This window comes from Trichosurus vulpecula, chromosome 3 (genome assembly GCF_011100635.1).
Source record: "Trichosurus vulpecula isolate mTriVul1 chromosome 3, mTriVul1.pri, whole genome shotgun sequence".
Lineage (NCBI taxonomy): Eukaryota > Metazoa > Chordata > Mammalia > Diprotodontia > Phalangeridae > Trichosurus > Trichosurus vulpecula.
The window spans coordinates 156646255-156666386 of record NC_050575.1 but is presented as its reverse complement, the minus strand read 5'-3'; the positions used below and the strand labels follow the sequence as shown (position 1 = coordinate 156666386).

The window sequence follows — 20132 nt, the reverse complement described above, 5'->3', positions numbered from 1 at the left end:
AACTTGGAAAGACTTACATGAACTAATGCTGAGTGAAATGAGCATTAGGAGAACATTGTACAGTAGAGTAACAGGAACGTTATGAAATGACCAACTACAATTGACTTGGCTCATCCCAGCAATACAATGATCCAAGACAATTCCAAAGATTCATGATGCAAAATGCTATTCACATCCAAAGAAAGAACTATGGAGTCTAAATGCAGAGGAAAGCATACTATTTTCACTTATTTCATTATTTTTTGGGGTTGTGTGGTTTTTGCCTTTTGTTCTGTTTCTTCTTTCACAGCATCACTGGAGTGGAAATATGTTTATATGACTGCACATGTAAAAAAAAAGAACTGTTGTGGATAACAAGAGATAATGTATAGTATTCTCTGAGCCTCAGTTTCCTTATCTACCAAATGAGGATAATTATTCTTGCATTACCTTCTAATGACAAACTGCTATATCATGAGCTCGTATATCTAGAGGCAATCCACTTATTTTATAAATGAAGAAACTTGGGCCAAAGAAGAATAGGTAGCTCACCCAAGGTTACACAGATAGTAATCACCAGAGGCAGAATTTGAACCTAGGTCCTTTCACTCCAGAGTCAAAGTTTTTATTATCCACTCACATTCTTTTGGCTGATTTCCCATTTATGAAAAGGTCAACTAGGGTGTTGGACTTAGTATTAATTAAGGTGGGACTTTTTTTTTTTACTGTTTTCTCTTTTAGAATGCTAAAGTAATCAAGTGCCTTTGATTAAGTCTTAATAGGTGCAAAGCCCCAGGCCCACACCCTTTTGCCTGATTAGGTGTGAAGACTTCAGGCCCTAAGAAAGGTATATAAATGCAGAGGTTAGCATTTTGTTTAGGATTCTCACTTGGAAGAGTGTTGGTGTGGAGCCTCTGGGGTAGCTGTTGTTAAGAGCCCCCTGGCTTTGAAGAAAACCCAGATGTTGGTGCTTCTCTTTTTGGTAACTATGTATGTGATGTCTTGATCAGACAAAGCCTGTCTGTTGAATTGTATTATTTGATCTGTTGATATTTTCTGTTTGTAATTTCTATTTGTATTTGCTCTGAAGTTCAGGGTGCTGGCTTTTTCCCCTGAACTAAGTAAATGATATATGTATGTTTGATTAAAGTGAGATTGTTGACCTCTTAAAGTTGCTTTCCTTAGAAAAGTAGATCAAAGAACCTGTGCTGGCAGCTCTTGTTGCTGGTCTTTTTGGGTCTTACACCTCAGCAGCAGCTGCTAGCTACATTTCTGTTACACAGAGTTAAGGGTATAGCCTATGCTCACAAGATGGAGTGAAGCTAATTAGCTTACCCAGGGACAAAGTGTGTGTTCTTGACCTCTAGCCTCTTGAGTTAGCCAGTCCCTCCCCTTTCCTGCCAGAGAGGATATTTGACTAAAACGAGTTGGAAATGTGATAGCTCTTTAGGATTCTCAGAAAGAAAGGCTCTATAGAAATCTACAGGATTATTATTATTTTTGTCATTATCATAATAGTTTAATTTCCTGTCATATTTTTCCAGATCGGCTGGTTTTTGCGGGGGGGGGGGGGGGGTTTGGTTCTCTGCACATTTTTTTCCTCTAACACTATACCTATCCCTCAGAAAATATTTAAAATAAACCTTTTAATTTGAATAAGTCCAATATGAAATTGAAAACAGAGTTATAAATACAAATGTGGCCACTGCTCAGAAACACTTTCCTTGTACATGCCTGACTGCGACCTTCACAGATCCTGTCAGAAACACACTGCATTTGGAAGTCACCACACCCCAGGTCTTTTCTGTTCTGGGTACCACACTCTACATTTAATTTGGTTTCCCAGTGACCTCAGAGATGATAATAACAATGACACCTCACATTTGTATAGCCCTTTGTAAGTTCCAAAGTCCTTCATTCATTATCTCATTTGATTCTTCCCAACAACCCTGTGAAGGATGCAGAACAAGGATAATCATCTGTATTTTAAAGATAAGGAAATTCAGGCCCAGAAAGGGAAAATTACTTCCCCATGGTAATAAAGTAAGCAAGTGGTAGAACCAGTGGTAGAACCTCTTAGTTCTGCCTCTTGAAACTAGGAATTATTAGAGATGGTATGTCATAAGGCTTTGCCAAGAAAGGTTCCATGGAATCAGTGAAAAGAAAGGTCTAAAAAACTTACTGTAACAGGCTCAGATTATGGAGCTGGGGTAAGTGGTCCCGTAGCATCTCAATGCTCTGATCACTCATGGTAACATGGGAGAATCTGTGGAAGGAAAAATTCAGCAGAAGTTACATTATGAAGAAGACCAAAATGAAGGATTGACGCAAGAGGGCAAGGGAGGTGGCATGACTAGTGTACTGTTATACCTGGAGAATTCAACTCAGCATATACCAAGTACCTGCTGGTAAGGCAACTGTCCTACGTGCTGAAGTTATAAAGATTAAAAATGGTCCTTTTCTTTGAGGAACTTATATTACTCTGAGGACACAGCACACTCACACACACATATATGTATATGGTAATGTTAAACCGAGGAAAGAGAACATAAGCAACAAGAAGGAGAAGAGGAAAGAGGGATCAGGGAAAGCTTTATAGAAGAGGTGATACCTAAGCCAAGACTTGAAGAAAGATAAAGATTCTGAGAGGAAGAGATGAAGGTATAGAATATTCCAGACAAGAGGGATGGCTTGTGTGAATCCATACAAATGGGAGACAGGGAATAATCAGCAGTTTAGTTTGACTAGAACATGGAGTTCATGGAAGAGATAGTGTCAAATAAGACTGGAAAGATAGGTGGCAGCCAGATTGCAGAATGCCTTAGATTCCAGGCCAAATGTGCATTTTGTTTTGGATGCAGTGGCAATGGGATAGCTATTGATGTTATTTGTGCAGAGGGATGACATGGTCAGACCCTTTCTTGCCTTAGCCACTAGGTGGAGGATGTAGAAAGGAAGTGAGATGAAAGATCCTCAGTCAGATGTGCTTAGCTCCTATTTGATCCTTTCTGGAGGTCTCTCTGAGACCTTTGACAGTCACTCAGTTACACTAATTTTAATGTCAATGCCAGATATCACAGAATATTTGAGTTGGAAGGGATCTCAGAGGCCCTCTAGTCTAACCTGTCACTAAACAGGAATCTGCTCTATCCTCCCTTCAGCAAGTAATCATCCAACATGTGCTTGAAGACTTCCAGGGAAAGGAGCTCACTACCTCCCAAGACAACCCAAGGTATCTTTGGATAGATCTAATTGATAGGAAGTTTTCCTTCACAATGAACCTAAATTTCTCTCTCTGCAACTTACACCCACTACAGTAAATCTTCATCATTTGAGGGTGGGTTTAATTTTTCTTTTTTGAAAGAGGAACGTCAATGAGAGCCACTTCTGTTGAATCAAGTGAGGCAACCAGAGAGTAAAATTCTTGTCTGAAAAATTAAGTGGGATGATAAGGACATTAACTTTTAATTCATTAATCAGTTGCTTCAGAAGACTTTAGCCAAGGCATTTAATCTCTCGGGACTTCAGCAGACCCTCCAAGGACCCTTCTAGTTGTAAATCTGTGATCCTAAGAAGACAATTTTCAATGAGGAGTTCCTGCACTGCTTTGAGAAATGGTAGCAGCACTTTGAGGATAAATATTGAACCTTTCAAAGCAATCACTGTGAAGAACAGCACGTACATGTGTTAGAAACAAACCAATTGACCAGGATTGTTCTTTTAAGTACAAGGGTGAATATAAGATAGTCAGGTAACTGGGCCTTGAGGAAGAATCTATGGCTTGTGGAGGGTGTTAGTTAGGCATCTAAATTCAAAAGTAAATAAGATTCCAAGAACCTAATTTTCACAATGTGAATGGAGATGTACTGCTTCCATCCAACCTGCCAAGGGAAGCCATGGCTATATTCCTGAGTGGCTTGGGTGTGATGAAAAGAATAGCCACCCAGAATATACCTATGTGCCAGGCAGGTCAGGCCACCACTACCACCCTGATCACCATCTTAGCCATTCTTAGACAGTGACAGAGACAGCCCAGGATTCTGAACACAAGAGTCTTGGTAACATCAATGTCTCCATTCAGAGCCTGCAACTTCTGAGATGTGGCCTGGCAATTGTTCCTGCAGGTGCAACAGTCACATCTGTCGAAGACCCAGAATAGAAAATTCTTGCTACCAAAGTCTTTGGCACTGTCAAATGGTTCAACATCAGCAGGTGATGTAGGTAGACAGACAGATATAGATATTGTATCTCTATCTCTATATAGTTTATCAGTGGAAATGAGATTAGAGACAAGTCATTATCATAGGCTTTGCTGTTCCTCCCAAGGGTCATCTGACTTGCAGCTGAAATCTTGCATATAAGTATTCTTTCACCATTAGAATGTGAGTTCCTTGAGAGTAGGGACTGCTTTACTTTTTTACTCATATTCCCAGAGTTTACACCAGTGCTTTGCATATAGTCAGTGCTTAATAAATGTTATTCATTTATTTATGTGAAGCAGGAAGATAGAAAGAGACCAATCTAAGGCAGAAAAGTTTCCCTTCCCCATCCCCTCCCTTTAGTGGACAGAACAATTACTTTTGGAGTAATTATTGTGACGAGAAAGAGTAATTGGTGGCCAGGTCTAAGCTCAAGGCTCTCCAACCTGTAAGGTAATCAGCACATGACTGTTTTCACCTGAGTCTCTTTCAACAGGTGTTTTTGCAGACCAAAGACCAAATTTTTGTTATTGTTCAGTCATTTCAGTCAAGTCTGACTCTTCGTGACCCCGTTTGGGGTTTTCTTGCCAAAGATACTGGAGTGGTTTGCCATTTCCTTCTCCTGCTCATTTTACAAATGAGAAACTGAAGCAAACTGGGTTAAGTGACTTGCCTAGGGTCACACAGCTAGTAAGTGACTGAGAACAGATTTGAATTCAGAAAGATGAGTCTTCTTGACTCTAGGTTGAGCACTCTGGCCATTGTACTACCTAGCAGCCCAATGTTTTACTCATACCATAACAGGAACCCTCACTATAACAGCCTGGCTGGGGTTGCAGATGTGTCTGTGGGGATAGTAGTATGGCAGCTCTTCATGCACAAAAGGAGACCTGTAGTTTCCCTGAGAAGAAGCTTGGAGAAATCTTAGTTAAACAAGGTTCCTGGTCAGTGGACTACCTCTCTCTTTTCCTCTGCTGCTGGGATAGGATCAGAGCCAAGAGAATGGCCCAAAGCTAAATGTTCCCTGACCTAGTGTAATCAGAGAGGCACCAAACAGCCCTCCCCTTGCCCCAAATCATGTTCCCTGTTCACTTTCCATAGGACCTATAATTCTTCCTACTGTGTCTTATGTCTGGTTTTGAAGGCCTTTTCTGAGAATGGAAATATGTTACATGGGAGGGGTAACCCATTAGTCCATTAGCATTCTTTGACAAGATAGCCCAGGACTCTGAACACAAGAGTCTGGGTAACATCAATGTTTCCATTCAGTGAATCTTAAAGTAGCATCCATAGGACAGATTTTCTTCATGGTGGAATAGGTCAGAGCATTGCCCAAAGAGAACAGGCTCTAGTGGACACCATTGGTAGGGGGTATGGTGTGGCCCCTGGGTGGAAATGTTCAGTGTTAGGACACTGGGCTCCTGGAAGTCTGCTAAAGACAAACGCCCTCTCTTTTGTACTTCTGCCATGGATGACTTATTCCTCACACATGGCATCTCCCCACCTTGGTGCCTTTGTCTGGGCTATCCTCTATTCCTTGAATTCCCTCTTCACCTCTGCCTCTTAGAATCCCTGGGTTCCTCATAGACTCAGCTCAAGTGCCAATCACCTTCTACATGAAGGCTTCCAGATCCCCACAGCTGTTCGTGCCCTCCTCCCAAGCTACTTTGTATGCATTTGGTATACTTCCTATATATACTTATTGAAATGCATTCCTGTTTCCTCTCCTGTTAGATATAAGCTTCTTGAAGGCAAGGGCCGTTTTCATTTTTGTCTTTCTGTCCCCAGCACTTATCACTTAACCTGGTGTACAAAAGGTGCTTTATTAATGTTTGCTAGTTGACTGATTTGGTTGGTCCTGTGTGGATGGCTCCCCACAAGTTAGCAAACCTTTTGTTGGTGGGGAGACAATATGATCACTTTCCAAGAAGAGGAAAGGCTGTGAGTCAGGCAAAGCCTGGATGGGGCTGGGCCATCATTTATCCAGGTGTCCTTTCCCAGCATAAGACTGAATCAGGAGGCTTAGAGAAAGTGGTTAGACGGATTGTGTTGGCCATAATGTCTGTAGGATAGTGTTAAATTAGTTCAGCAGCTACTTCCTGACCCCCTAAAACCTGTGGGACTGGCCAATTGCAAGACCACTTTGTATCCCACCTAGAAACCAGCATTTCTGAGCTTCAGGAGAAAGGCAGAGTAAAGGGAACCTGAAGAAAGCATTTATTCTTCTACTCACTTGATCTCCAGCGGTTTTTGGCATGTCTTTAGAATCTGAAGTAGCTTCTCTAAGTTTTGGGGGTCCATTTGACACTCTCTGAGACTGAAGTAAAAACATCAGTGTCAGGGCCTGAAGTAGTTCCAGCTGTTGTCCCAGCTGCCCTCTGCTACTTCATCTCACTACTGTGCTCACCCTGACAGGCTCCTCCCATTGGGTGCAATCTGTTACTTTGCAAACATTTCTCCTTCAAACTCCCTCCCCCCCACAATTTCCTGTCTTCCAGCAAGACCTTTATTTATTATGAGTTCATCGGTTTAGAAATTAAAAGGATCTTGGAGACCATCAAGTCCACCCCCAACCCCCTTCACTTTACAGATGAGGAAACAGGCTGAGAGGTTAAGTGACATTTCCAGGGTCACATAGCTAGCCAACATCTGAGGTAGGATTTAAACCCAGGTCTCTCGGACTCCAAGTCCAGCAGCATTCTATCCACTGTGTCACCTAACTGCCTTCTTGTGTCCACTGAGCAAAGCTTCAGTTGGAGTACAAGAGTTTCTGCACCCCCCTTTAGTCTCTTTCAACAAAGGGAGAAGTCAGGGGAGAGAGGGAGAAACTGTACCAAAAGCTCCTGGGAAAGTGTGCATCCTGCTGAGTCTTCTGCTTTGCCCACTGTCCAGAGGTACTTTGTTCGCTTGGAGAAAGGAAAACACTTTATGAGAAACCCTGTCCAGTTACTAGCTAGCCAGGTAATAACTATAGGACGTGAGAGCTAGAAGACAGGAGATGGAATGTTAGAGCTGGAAGGGACCCCAGAGTCATCTAATTCAATACCCTCATTTTACAGGTGGGCAGACAGGGGTTTAGAAATGGGAAGAGACATGCTCAAGGTCATACAGCTAGGCAGCATGGGGACAGAGCCAGCAGCTGTCCTCTCACATCTGGCCAGTCCCTCCAGCCCCAGGGAGGGTGATTAGGCAGCAACTCCTCCCTCTCTCTACCAGCCAGGACTTTTGGGGTCTGCATCACGTCCCCCTGTGCTAGAGTTGCCCCATGGTCAGTTCCCTATCTCTTTGGATCTCTGAAGGTCTCCAGTGTCAAGGTCCACGTCTGGCCTTACACAGATCCAATTTTAGAAGTAAGTAGTTCTATTTCCACATATCTCAATGCCATTTCCTCTTCTTTGACATCTGTCTGTGTCAAACTGTGGGCATACTGGGCATGCACAATAAAAACTTTGTTAGATGGTAGGTGCCAAGAGAGTTGGGATATGTTCATTCCTCAGATATTATGATGAAGAGTTGTGGTTGGTTTCAGGTGGGTTCACTTCTGATTTTAAAGTATCCTAGCTCTCCCTCCCTAAGGTTTCTAAAGTACCTAGCTGAGTAAGGGAGGACTGGCAAACAAAAGCTACCATTTGAAGTTTGCAGCAAAGATGATAAAATTTTTCAGTGACCTCACTGCTCTCTGCTTCTGAGAAGCTATGAGAAATTATAATCAGAATGTGAATGGCTAATGAACTTATACATGTAAATCACCACTGTTCACCAAAGTCCCATGAGATAAGAAATCTAACTGTTCTCCACCCAGACACCATAGCCCTTTTTTCCCCAGGAGAACAGTACATAAAGATACTGACAACTCCAGGGTTCCAGAATGGTGGATTTTGGCAGCATTCATCATTTGGACATTAGCCTTGTCAGAATACTGGAAATGTCTGCTTTTAGGCATCTCAGATGATAAAATTTCTTACTATGTGTGCTAGGTAGAGTGGGTACCATAGGTCAATCTACTGATCCTCTCTCTCTCTCTCTCTCTCTCCTCTCTCTCTCTCTCTCTCTCTCTCTGGTTGGCTGGGGGAGGGAGGGGTGAGTGGTGATGACCTTTGTCCTTACCTGGCTCTCCCAATGCATCTCAGGTGGATGGATTGTTGCCTTCCCAAGCTAGAATTCAATTAAAGTAAACATTATTTAAGTATCTACTATGTATAAAGCCCTGTGCCTGGCATTGGGAGAAGTGTTAAGTTTAGATAAGGCCACATCTTTGCATTTTGTGGAGTTGGGTGGCAGGTGGGTATAAAATATGTGACATATAAGCTTAAAACTATGATACAAAATAGAACCTAGGAATAGAAAAGAGACACACAAGCAAAAACAGATGGAAAAGAGGGGCTCTTGGAAAGGCCAGAGAACTCTTCCCCTCAGACAGCTAAAAATTGTCCCCTAAAAATAGAAGTAGGACAGTAATTATGCTTTGTAATTTATATTTGGTTGATATTTAGTCAAGGAAAACCAAAGCAATATAAACTCTGGAATTTAGAAATGGAAGGAACCTTTTGATGAAACTGAGACCAAGAAGGGGAAGTGACATGACCAAGGTCATACAGAAAGGTATAACACTACATCACATTGAAATGAGAACCCAGGCCCTCTGATTCCATCATACCATGCCATTTTCTCTCCTTTTTTAGTGGACAAACTGTAACATACATGAAGATGGTCCCTATGACCCTGCTAATACCCTTTATTAAATATGAACCAAGTCTCCTTTTTCAACTGAATAGAGTATGCATCCACACATACATAACTAAAAACCAAGAATAATCCAAAACCAGTTTGTACTTATTTGAGTCATAGCTTTTTGGTTGTAAGTTTTCTTTCCATATTTGTAATGGTTCAGCTTGACATGAACATTAGTGTGCATTCTCTGAATACATACAGGCTGGATTAAACCACCACAGATACTCCACAAAGTGAATAAGTGAGAATTGATCAAACTCTGGCCTATGTGATATTTGGGGAATTTGGATTCCTCTGCTGTCCTCCTAGGATTACTTTTGTCAAAGGATCCCAAACACAGGTGGTCTGGGAGGAGTCAGAGAGCCAAACTCACCTGATGTCTACCTCATGGATCCACTCCAGGTCAGAGAAAGTTGAGGCTAAGTAGAACACAGCTTTCATGGATGCTCTATTCTCATTCAAGCTGGAGAAACAGGGGAAGGGGATCATTAAGTCAGGCCTGCCCAAGACCTAAAGGCACATTCTTGTTATATTTCAGAGCAAGACTTTTTTAGAGGTCAGAGAAAAAACTCATTAACTGTCAGAGTAGAAAGGGCCTTTGAAATCATTTAGACTGAATGACTCATTTCCTTGTTGCTTTTTTAAAAGAAAAAGTTTTACTAACATCTTTATTTTTTGATATCACAGTCATTTATAGATATGTGCCTTCTCCCCTTCACCCAATAAGCTCTTCATTGAAAGAGTGAAAAACAATTAAGCAAAACCACCTAACTCAGTGAGGGTATCTGTGCAGCATTCTGCGTCTGCAGTCAAGCATCCCTCTATTGGAAAGATGGAGGTGACTTTCCTGATCTGTTCTCCAGGGCAAGTGTTAAAGATGGCCAAACTGGGCCCAAAGAAGGAGAGTAGCTTGTCTACCATGACAAAGTACATCAGTAGAGCCAGATAAAAGAACCCAGACTTCTAGGCTACCAGAACAGTGCTTTTTCCATTACATCAAAATGCTTCCTCTGAGGAACTCTCCCTCCCCATTGCTATTTTCATACCTGGTGACTTCCTGCATGTAGTGAGAACTTCCCTCATCCTATGACAGTTTCTCATACAAGCCACTGTATCTCTAGATTCCAGGTATTTTCACTGGTTGCTCCCCACATCTGGAATATTCCCCCTCTTCATCTCTACCCCATCTTTTCTGGCTTCCTTCAAGTCCCAGCTAAAATTTTACCTTTGGCAAGAAGACTTTTTCCTGTCCCACTTAATGCTGATGTCATCCCCCCTACTGATTACTCCTGATTTATCCCAGATCTATCTTGTTTGAATGGTTTTTTGCATGTTGTCTCCCCCATTAAACTGGGAGCTTCTTGAGAGCAGAGACTGTTTTTGCCTTTCTTTGAATCCTCAGTGCATAGTACAGTGTGTGGAACAGAGTAAGTGCTTAATAAATATTTACTGGCTGACTGTCAGGACCTAACAGCAAGAAAGAACCTCCTCCTGGGAGGAAGCCACTCTTATCTCTAAGGACTCTTCCATTTCTAAATCAATGAGTCTGAGATCCTCTATAACCCAGAACCTTATTAAAGAGATTCAGCCACTGTATCCAATCACATCACCCAACAGAAGCTGGTTAGACTCTACCACCAATGCTAGCCCAGCTTCTTCGACCCTTCAATGGATCCAAGATTTCATCACTATGTAACTGCCTCTATTGAAGCAGATTGAAACCCAACCACATCTTCTACTGTGTCTCTCTATGTTTTCCCATAAAACCTTCATAGATGATTAATACTGTAATTATATACAATTATATATAATTAATATATATTGTAGTGGAAGATGAAAATACTATAAATCAATAATATAGGAAAAGGCAGAATGATGTAGTAGGTAGAGGTCCAGTCATGGACTATTCAGGAAGACCAGGGTTTGTCTTACATCTGATACACATACTAGCTGCGTGACCCTAACTGGATTGTAGCTAAATCCTTAGCTTCTCAGTGACGCCCTCCCCCCTTCGAAATGCATTAACATTGTTAATTACAAATGAGTTGCTGATTTGCATTGGTAGAGAGAGTTTCTATGCTGAGAATAATTCCATATCCCATTGAAATCACAAGTTGAGATCCCTTTCTCCTTCTCTCTCTCCCTCTTTATCTCTTTCCCTTCTCCTTTTTATATCTATAAATTTAGATCTATCTCTCTATCTTTCTATCTGTCTGTTTATGGAGGGAGAAGTAATAGTTCATATTCAAATATGCTTTATGGTTACAAAGTTTTTTACATATATTAATCTCATTTAGTCCTCACAAAAACCCTGGAAGGCAGGCAGTACAAATACTATTATCCCCACTTGACAGATGAGGAAATAGAGGCTTAGCAAAGTAACTTGCTCACGACCACACAGTTATCAAGATAACAGACCCAAAATCAGGTGCCTTAATTACAAGGCTTTATCTATGACTAAAAGCAATTGGAGAGGCTTCCTAAAGGGACTCTCTCCCCCGCTCCACTCTTCCGTGGATCCTGAACAGAGGAGTCTGCTGCAAAGCTAGGATCCGAACCCATGATAGCTTAGCTCCATGCCTCATGCTGCAGTAAAACACTCCCAACCCTCCGAGTACCACAATCTAGCCCCCATCACTTACGTCAGGAACTGCAGGGATCTCAGGTCTGGGAGGAGGCGAGTCAGTTTCTCAATGCCTTTGTTGCCCAAATGGTTGTTGGATAAGCTGGGAGGGAGTGGGTGAATCAAAAGGAAAGATTTTTTTTTCTGAATAAAGACTGTTATGTGGGAATAGAAGCAAAAGGTCCAGGAACTTCCCTCTGTCCCAGTTCCTAAAGTCCGTCTCTGAGCAACATTGCTCATACTTAAATTCCACATCTTGATAGGTTCAAAGTTTCTTAAGTCTGGGTCTGAATCTTGAAATGAAAAGCTCAGCCTTCTGCCCACTTTTCTACTTGGCTAGCCACCCCTTGCCAAAGGCTCATGGCCCATAGCCAACCCCTGCACAAGTAACCACAGATACTGGGGAGATGCCAGTGACTGGGGAAGGAGAATGGGGGAAAGGTACTGAGAAATGCTCATCATTTCCCCTTCCTGACTGGCAGAAGAGTTTATTAATAATAATAATCCATTACATCTGCCTAGCCCTTTTAACCCTCAAAACACATTCAGAAACATAATCTTATTTGGTCTTAGGAGGTAGACATGGTTGGAATTATTATTTCCATTTAACAGTTGGAGAAACTGAGACTTTTTGAGGTTAAGTGACTTGTCTGATGTCACACTGGATACTAGTGGCATAGTTGGATTTAGTGCCCAGGCTGCTTGGTCTCTCGTACTAAGACTATTTCTAGTTATGGCAGCAGTCTGGTAAGAAACTAAAGGGGACAGAGGCTTTGGCTCATCGTGGATGGGGTATCTGAGGCAAGATTTCATGGTATGGAGGGGCCCTCAGTCCTTGGATGAGTTGACTTGGGATTGGGGGACTTAAAAAATCAGCAATCCATGAGAACGAGGGCCCAAAGGTACATAGTAGCTTCTGCTCCTCAACTTAGCAGGCCTGCCATGACTCTTCCTGCCTCTGGGCATCTTGGCACAGATAAACACACTCACTCAAGATGGCTGCAAATGCCTAGTTCCGGACACAGCTTCTCAAGGTCCCTGGCCTGAAAACCGCAGTGTCTTAGTCTGCACACAAAAAAAGATAAAATCACAGGTCTCTAACTTCCTGCTTTAAGAGACAAAGGGGAAAGGGGTAAAGCGAGAGAGAGAGAGAGAGAGAGAGAGAGAGAGAGAGAGAGAGAGAGAGAGAGAGAGAGATGGGGGGGAGGGAGGGAAGGAGAGAGAGAGAGAGATAACGAGAGAGACGTGGATGTTCAGAGAAAGGTAATCATAAAGAAAAACAATGAAAGAGAAACAAGGAGACAAGAAAATGAACTAGGGAGACAGGCACAGAGGACCTTAGTTTTTTGGGGGGAGAGGATTATCCCTAATTTCTTTGTCTCTCTCACCTTCCCCACTTCTATTGAAAAAGAAAAAGAAAACCCAAACCCTTATAACAAAATCCAAATATGAACAGTCCAGCAAAACTAAGTCCCAAAGCACAGAAGGTCCAGAGGCAGAGCCAAGAGCTCCGGGACAAGGGAGGATGGATTCCAACCCTGTCCCTTGGGGTTCTGGTTTCCTCTCAGCAAACAGGAGGGCAACCCCACCCCCCATATTTCTTTCTTCCACCAAAAGCACTAGTAATGCTCTCCAGCCCTTCAGATACATAGACAAGAGCAACAAACTGAACTGGTTCTATGTTATGAGAAAAAAAAACCCGCAGAATGAATGATGGCACGTAGCCATCCCTCTAAGGTCACACAGAGTGACTGAGGAGGGAGCACCCCTAGAGAGCAGCAAAGGTTGTGTTTGGCTTAGAGGTTCTGCCCAGAACCTTGCTCTGTGGATCACTTCAGAGTCAGAGCAGCAGGCACCCATGGCTTGAGCCCCAGACATCACCAGGAGTTTGACCATAACCTGAATGGCATCCCTACTGGAGGGATGTGTCTGCTGCCACTGCTATTTCTCAGTGAAATTCTAAGGAGCTGGACTGCCCCCTAGATTTGTTAAAACAAGAATAAATGATTAGAAAGATCACATCCATCCAAAAGTCCTACCTGATCACCCTGGCAGAAGGGGATGGTAGCTCGGGGCTGTCCTTGGATAGCTGGGTATTTGAGGCTGTAGCTCTAGAAGGACACACATAGAAAATGAGCTACACAAACTCTTCAGCCTGGCATTCAAGGCCCTCTATGATCCAGTTCCAAACTTCCTTTCCAGGCTTACCTTCTACTATTCCCTTACACATACTATATACCTCATCCAAATTGGGCTCCTTACTATTCTCCAAACACACAAAAGACCTTTTCACAGAAGAGACACTTTATTCTTTTAGGAATCTCTGATCATCTCCCTATAGCCTCTTTCACAGTCAACTCCTGTTTTCTCTCTTTTTGACTAGCAAAGGGATGTAACCTTAACTTGACTGTGACTTGAAAGACAATAGTGCATTATGTCTAACCAGAGAAGTGGTCATACTTTTTCAGTGACTTCACTCTGAACAAAATATGTGCCCCATGGCCAAGGTCAGGAGCTTCAAATCTACTGTGGGGATTTCCAATAGTTCTCTTGAAAAGCTAAGAGTCAGGAAAACCAATTGCCTTACAGCTGCTGAGGGCTATGGGTGAAAGGATATGGCCAAGGCTGAAGATGATTTTAGCTGCCTACAAGGGCAACAGCATCCAGCCTCACTTGCTGAGCTCCTTGTTCTAGTAGTAAAGTAACCCTGAATGACACAAAGGTAGACAAACATGCATTCATGTGCATACACACACTCACATGCATCCACATACACACAACCCTTAGCAGGCACCCTCTGATGCCATATGCCCTGTTCCAGAGGTGGAAACAGGGACAGAGATATACTAGAGTGCACTCAAAAACCAATGAACAAACAAAAACGGAATGGCAGTGGTCACAGATCCTGAAAGAACATTTGGGCAATACCTGGGTTGGGCTTGATCCTTCTCCTCCTGATCCCCAGCAAATCTGAGGATGGCAGTTTTGTTCTTCAGGCTGCAAAAGGAAGGGAAGCAGATGAATGAGGGGATAGGAGACCTATTCAGTCACTGCCTTTCATAAAACCTCAGGATTGGCAGGAACCTGGAAAGATTATCTTAAGTTATCTCCATGACTCAATCTATGACTGCTAGTTTGCTTACAACAATCCATGGTTCTTTTTTAATTAAATGTTTTTTTGTTGCATTTTAACTTCTGAACTGTCTCCCTCCCTCCCTCTTCACCCTGCACTAGAGAAGGCCACTATTACACACACACACACACACACACACACACACACACACACACACACACACGTAAACACAACAGCAATCAAATAGTAAAAACTGAATGTTACAATATTATAATGACCAAGCTTAGCATACAAAAAAACATCTTCCCCTACTTCATTGCTAATGTAGGGGATGTTTGGAATATTGCATTATCACAACAGTCTTTTCTAATATGTTGGTTAGTTTTCTTGGGCATTTTGATTTTTTTTTTTTTTTTGCTATAAGGGATAGCTCTCAGTGGGACTAACACAGCAAAAAATATGGATGATATGAAAACAAGAGACATCAATAAAATGTATTTTTTAAAATGAATTTTAAAATATCTCTCATATGTATTTAGGCATTTCCTTTGGCTTGGTCTTCAGAAGTTGAGCATTTCCCACTCTCCTCTGCATCCCAACCCTTTATGGATTAGACCTTCTCAGCTATGGGGGTTTCTCTGTCCTAACTATAGAAAGTCACTGTTTATGGTCTGAAACTAGTTTTGAGAAAATGGGTTGTCCCTCTCTACAACTAATGAGCTTCTAAAAGCCAGATTTTGGCAAATATGATCCTACTTTGAATGCCCAAGAGGAACTGTAAAACATCACGTTCTAATTTATCCATCGTGTGAATTTAGATTTTCAGATATTTCATCGAGTCTGCTTAAAGCAGGTTTAGGCTACGTGCTAAGAATAATGTGAGGCTTGTCCTGCCACCAACAAGATGTCCCAAACACATCCATGTGATCCATGTGGGGTCCAAAGCTAAGGGAGAAGTTGTTGAGCAGAATAAGAAAGAAGACATTTGTGAAGTGAGAGGACCCGGATCACAGAGCTAGACCTGGAAGAAGGCTCCCTCATCTATGCCTGCCCCCATTTTATAGATGAGGAAAATAAAGCTCAAGTGGTCAAGCAGTCTGCCAAAGGTCACCTGGGCAGCAAGTAACAAGTCCATTAGTCCACTCTTTTCTGCTGGATCACATTGGTTAGGGATTCAACTCTGGGCTTTATGACTTGCTGTCTGTGGCCTTGGACAAATTTCCTCACTTCTAAAATTCAAGGAGTTGGATGAGATCATCTGTAAGGCACATTTAACCATACTGGAAGGGGTTGTCTGATAGACCTGACCCTGTCCTGAAAAAAAGAGACTCCTGGCCATTGGGTGGGACAGGGAAGACTGCAGTACTCTCCCCCAGTGGGCTCACATTACCTGACATCTAGTTCCACCACATTCTTGCAGGCATTGGCTGAAGTGAGCAAGCGATATACACCATACTCGGATAACCCATTGTCACTGATGCTGCAAAAGAGAACAGAGAAATGGTCAGTGGCTCCTCTGCTGAGCGCTCCTCTCAATTTATAGAGGCACAGGTCCAGCTGGCCCAAGGAGATCATGGGCTCTTGTTACATGAACCTTATGGCTCTTTCTCTGGAAGTCTTCATTTGGCTATGCGCTCTTAAATGCTCCAGGCCCACCCTCCCTCCCAACCCTAATCCCTATCTGTATCTACAGCCACCTAACAGAAAATGCTCCAGATTGGACTGCCAGCTCCTTGAAGGCAGGACCGGTGCCTCCTTTTCTTTTGTATCACCATACTACAGAAAGTCCTGTGGCAAGTGCTTAGAAAGATCACAGAATCGGAGTTTCAAGGGACCTCAGAGGTCCTCAAGTCCTATCCGCACTTGAGCAATAATCCTTGTTACAGTGTATGGTTATCTAGCCTTCTCCCGAAGACCTCTAGTGAAAGGAAACCCATTACTTCCTGAGGCAGCTCATTGTCCTTTTGAATAATTCTAATTGTTAGGAATTTATACATACATATACACAATTTATACAGTATACACATGGGTATATTTACACACAAACACACATATACACATACATGCAGATGCATCAATACTTCTAAACACACATATAGACATATCATCTATCAAGCTTGAACCTATTTCTCCGCAAATTCTGCCCACTGCTTCTACTTCTTTTCTCTGGGACCAAGCAAGCAAAGCAAATCTAATCAATCCCTCGACAAGAGTCCATACAAATGGTCAGCTATCCTAAGCCTCTCTAAACCTTCTCTTCTTCAGGCTAATCACCCCCAATTCCTTTGACTGAACTTCCTGTGGGATAGTCTCTAGTCCCTTTAGTACCCCCCTCTGAATGTGGTCTGCTTTTCTCACCATCCTCTGGAACTGGGCCCCCAACTCCAGATCCAGTCTGACCAGGGCAGAGGATGTGGGAACAATTGTTTTTCTCATTCTGGATGCATTCTCTCTCTGTGTGTGTCTCTCTCTCCGCAATTAGGGTTAAGTGACTTGCCCAGGGTCACACAGCTAGTGTCAAGTGTTAGAGGCTGGATTTGAACTCAGGTCCTCTTGACTCCAGGGCCCGTGCTCAATCCACTGAGCCACCTAGCTGCCCCCTGCTATGTCTCTCTTAATTCAGGCTTGGACGCCAAGAGTTTTTGTAACTGTCATTTCACACTATTGACTCATATTAAGCCTGCAGTTCAGTGCAGCTCCCAGATCTTCTTTATCAGAGCTGGGGTTTAGTTATACCTCCCTCATCTTGAATGTTTGTTCAGTGAATGAATGGATGATGAGGGGACTTGGGTAGAGATAGCAAAAACCAGAGCTAGTATACATACACATACACACACACATACACACATATATATATGTATATACATATATATGTATATATATATATATACATTGCTATAATATTTGCAAAATGCTTTACAAATATTATCTCATTTGATCCTCATAACAACCCTGAGGTGTAGGTGCTATTATATTCCCATTTTACAGATGAAGAAACTGAGGCAGAGAGCGGTTAAGTGACTTGTCTCAGGTCACACAGCTGGTAAGCATCTAAGGCTAGATTGGAACTCAATATGGAGACAGTCTAGTGTAGAAAGAGCACTGGACTAGGAGGTAAGATTCCTGGATTTTAGTCTCAGTTTGGCTGCCAAATCTAGGTGATCTTAAAATTTTTTTCTTTTTTAAAACTATAAACTAGACAAACATTGGCAAACATGAATGTTTCTTCACACACACAAACACTCCCTGCCCCCCAAAAAAAGAATGGAGAGGACTCCATAATGAAATCATTCATTTCCATTGTGATCCAATTTTTAAAAAATAATTCAAATTTAATGTATTAGTTCCACTCCAGCACTGCTTGTCCATGTGCCCTTCTGAACTTCCTTCTGCTCTCTTCTGTGCATTTTTAAAGGGATTCTTTGAAGCTGTTTTTTGCCCCTGGCATCAATATATTTATCTTCCATGTCCTCCCTCAACTAACCCTGCCCCCAACAAAAGCCCTTCCTCATAACCCTTAGGAAAGATCTTCCCCTTCCTCTTCTGAAAATGAAGGAGTGCATGATTTCAGCTGTGACCCTAATCTAGGCTTGTCCATAGTTCTTCCGATGACTTTTATGATCATTTCAGTGCGTGATGGCAGCTCTAATAAAAGGTAGGTTTCTCAGAGGCAATAAACAAAGAACAGACATTGCAAATGGTATTTTTCAATTGTGCATTCCGCTGCTGACCAAGGCTCATTGCAAGTTGCATGGTTCACTGCTATGTTCTCAGCATCTTCTGCTCCCCATTACAGAACTTGGACTGGGACCTACTTAAACTGTTTGGCGATCTGCAAATCAGGCAGGGTCTCTGCTAGCTCTCGGCAGCCTTCATCTCCCAGCCGGTTTCCTGACAAACTGAGACACAGATAAGTGAGAAGTGGTTAGTGCTTCCATTATAGGGAAGGCTGAGGGACTTGGAGCCATATGTTCATCTCCCTTGTAGCCACAACCTCCCTATCTGTCCCAGTGGCCCCAGGTAGAAGTGGGAAGATCTACTCTCTGCCTGGAACAGATGGACTAAGTAGCACCCAGGTTCCTTCTGATTACTGAGGAATCCTTCCCTTCTCTTCATGCCCTATTCTTTAAAAAAAGGCAAGAATTTGGGCTAGAGCTAAATTATCTGGAAAGGTATCCTCTCTTTCATGCCCAGACTATACTTTCCCTGAGGAAAGAATGGGAATCATGTCAGTGGGTGATCTAAACTCTACCCCTCCTGACATTACATGGGACTCCACCAATCTCAAAGAACCACTCCTGGTAGCCTATAACTCTCCCCTTCCAACACCTCTAAAAAACACCAAACAAACAGTTTGGGAACCTCTCTAGTTTTTGGCTGGGAGATTGTTCCACCTTGAATCAGGGAGAACACTGATAAAGTGGAGGCTGAGATTAGGGTATTGTAGGCTGGAAAAGCAGGGAGAACTGCATTCTGCACTTTCTTCCCCTCCCCTTCCCCTTCTCCTTCTCCTCTACCTGAGAAATGTGCCTAATTTACCGCTAATCTAAATCTCTAGATTCACAGGTGAGATATTCTCAGGTAGCTAGGAACCAAGGTACCACTCACACACATCACTTGCTCAGACACAGTTGTTTGCTCACCCTATCCCCTGATCTGAATCAAAAACAGGGGCCCTGGAGTAGCTGCGTCACTAGGGCCACCCCTCTAATGTCAGAGGTTCCCAAAGTGGGTGATACTACTGCCTGGGAGACACTGAAACAATCTGGGGGTGGTGGTAGTAGCCTCAGGTGCATTTGGGAGGTGTTGAATAAAAGTAAGGGAGTGGTAGAAGCACAAGGAAAGAAGGGAAGATAAGAAAATTTTGAAAAATTGTTCGTACGTTTCATCTGTTGTATAAACAAAGTTAAAGTCATAGTGATTACTTTATTTTTCAAATAAACACACAAAATCTAAGTTTTAACGCATCAGTGGTCAAATTCCCTAATAGGTCTTAACAAGCAAGTGTTGGTAGGCAGGCAAGCGTGTCGCACATTATTGGGAAGTCCAGGATGCATCGACAGGAATATGTGCGTGTAATGACTTGTTTACAATACGATACTATATGGTTACATGACATAATATTTCATGATCAAAATTTCAGTGCAGGAAAAAACCCACAAATTTACAGGAAATTATTAAATTTAAGATGTCATTTAAAAATAGTTCAAATATTTTTTGAAATGACACAAATTTTTAAAAAAGTTAAAGGGTTAAAGAAAGTAGATTTCTAGGGGGGTGCTGAGTAATTTTTTTTGAAAAGGGGATAGTAGGCCAAATAAATTTGGGAACCTCTGCTCTAGTCTATAATACAATCTATAATGCAGAATGGATACTCGGAACCCCTCAAACCTGGGGATCCCAGGACAGCTACTCCCTTTGCCATTATGGCAATCCACCTCTGCCTCTTCCCATCCTTCTGGTCTCTTCCCCCAACTTCTCAACCTCACTCACCCATTTGGAGCCCATGGGACTAGAGCAAGAACCA

General features: G+C 42.5%; 1 protein-coding gene across 2 annotated transcripts in view; it reads right to left on the bottom strand.

Moving 5' to 3' along the window:
• The window catches only part of NLRC5 (NLR family CARD domain containing 5), a 98467-nt gene that overhangs the window by 26966 nt on the left and 51369 nt on the right, over positions 1 to 20132 (bottom strand). For both annotated transcript variants that reach the window (XM_036751989.1, XM_036751990.1), the window contains exons 14-24: positions 18421 to 18504; positions 15996 to 16085; positions 14461 to 14529; positions 13572 to 13643; positions 12523 to 12597; positions 11552 to 11635; positions 9283 to 9372; positions 8286 to 8333; positions 7013 to 7084; positions 6412 to 6495; positions 2162 to 2245 (exon numbers count right to left, since the gene is read on the bottom strand). In XM_036751989.1, coding sequence (XP_036607884.1) covers positions 2162 to 2245; positions 6412 to 6495; positions 7013 to 7084; positions 8286 to 8333; positions 9283 to 9372; positions 11552 to 11635; positions 12523 to 12597; positions 13572 to 13643; positions 14461 to 14529; positions 15996 to 16085; positions 18421 to 18504 — 852 coding nt within the window. The remainder of the gene's footprint in view (positions 1 to 2161; positions 2246 to 6411; positions 6496 to 7012; positions 7085 to 8285; positions 8334 to 9282; positions 9373 to 11551; positions 11636 to 12522; positions 12598 to 13571; positions 13644 to 14460; positions 14530 to 15995; positions 16086 to 18420; positions 18505 to 20132) is intronic.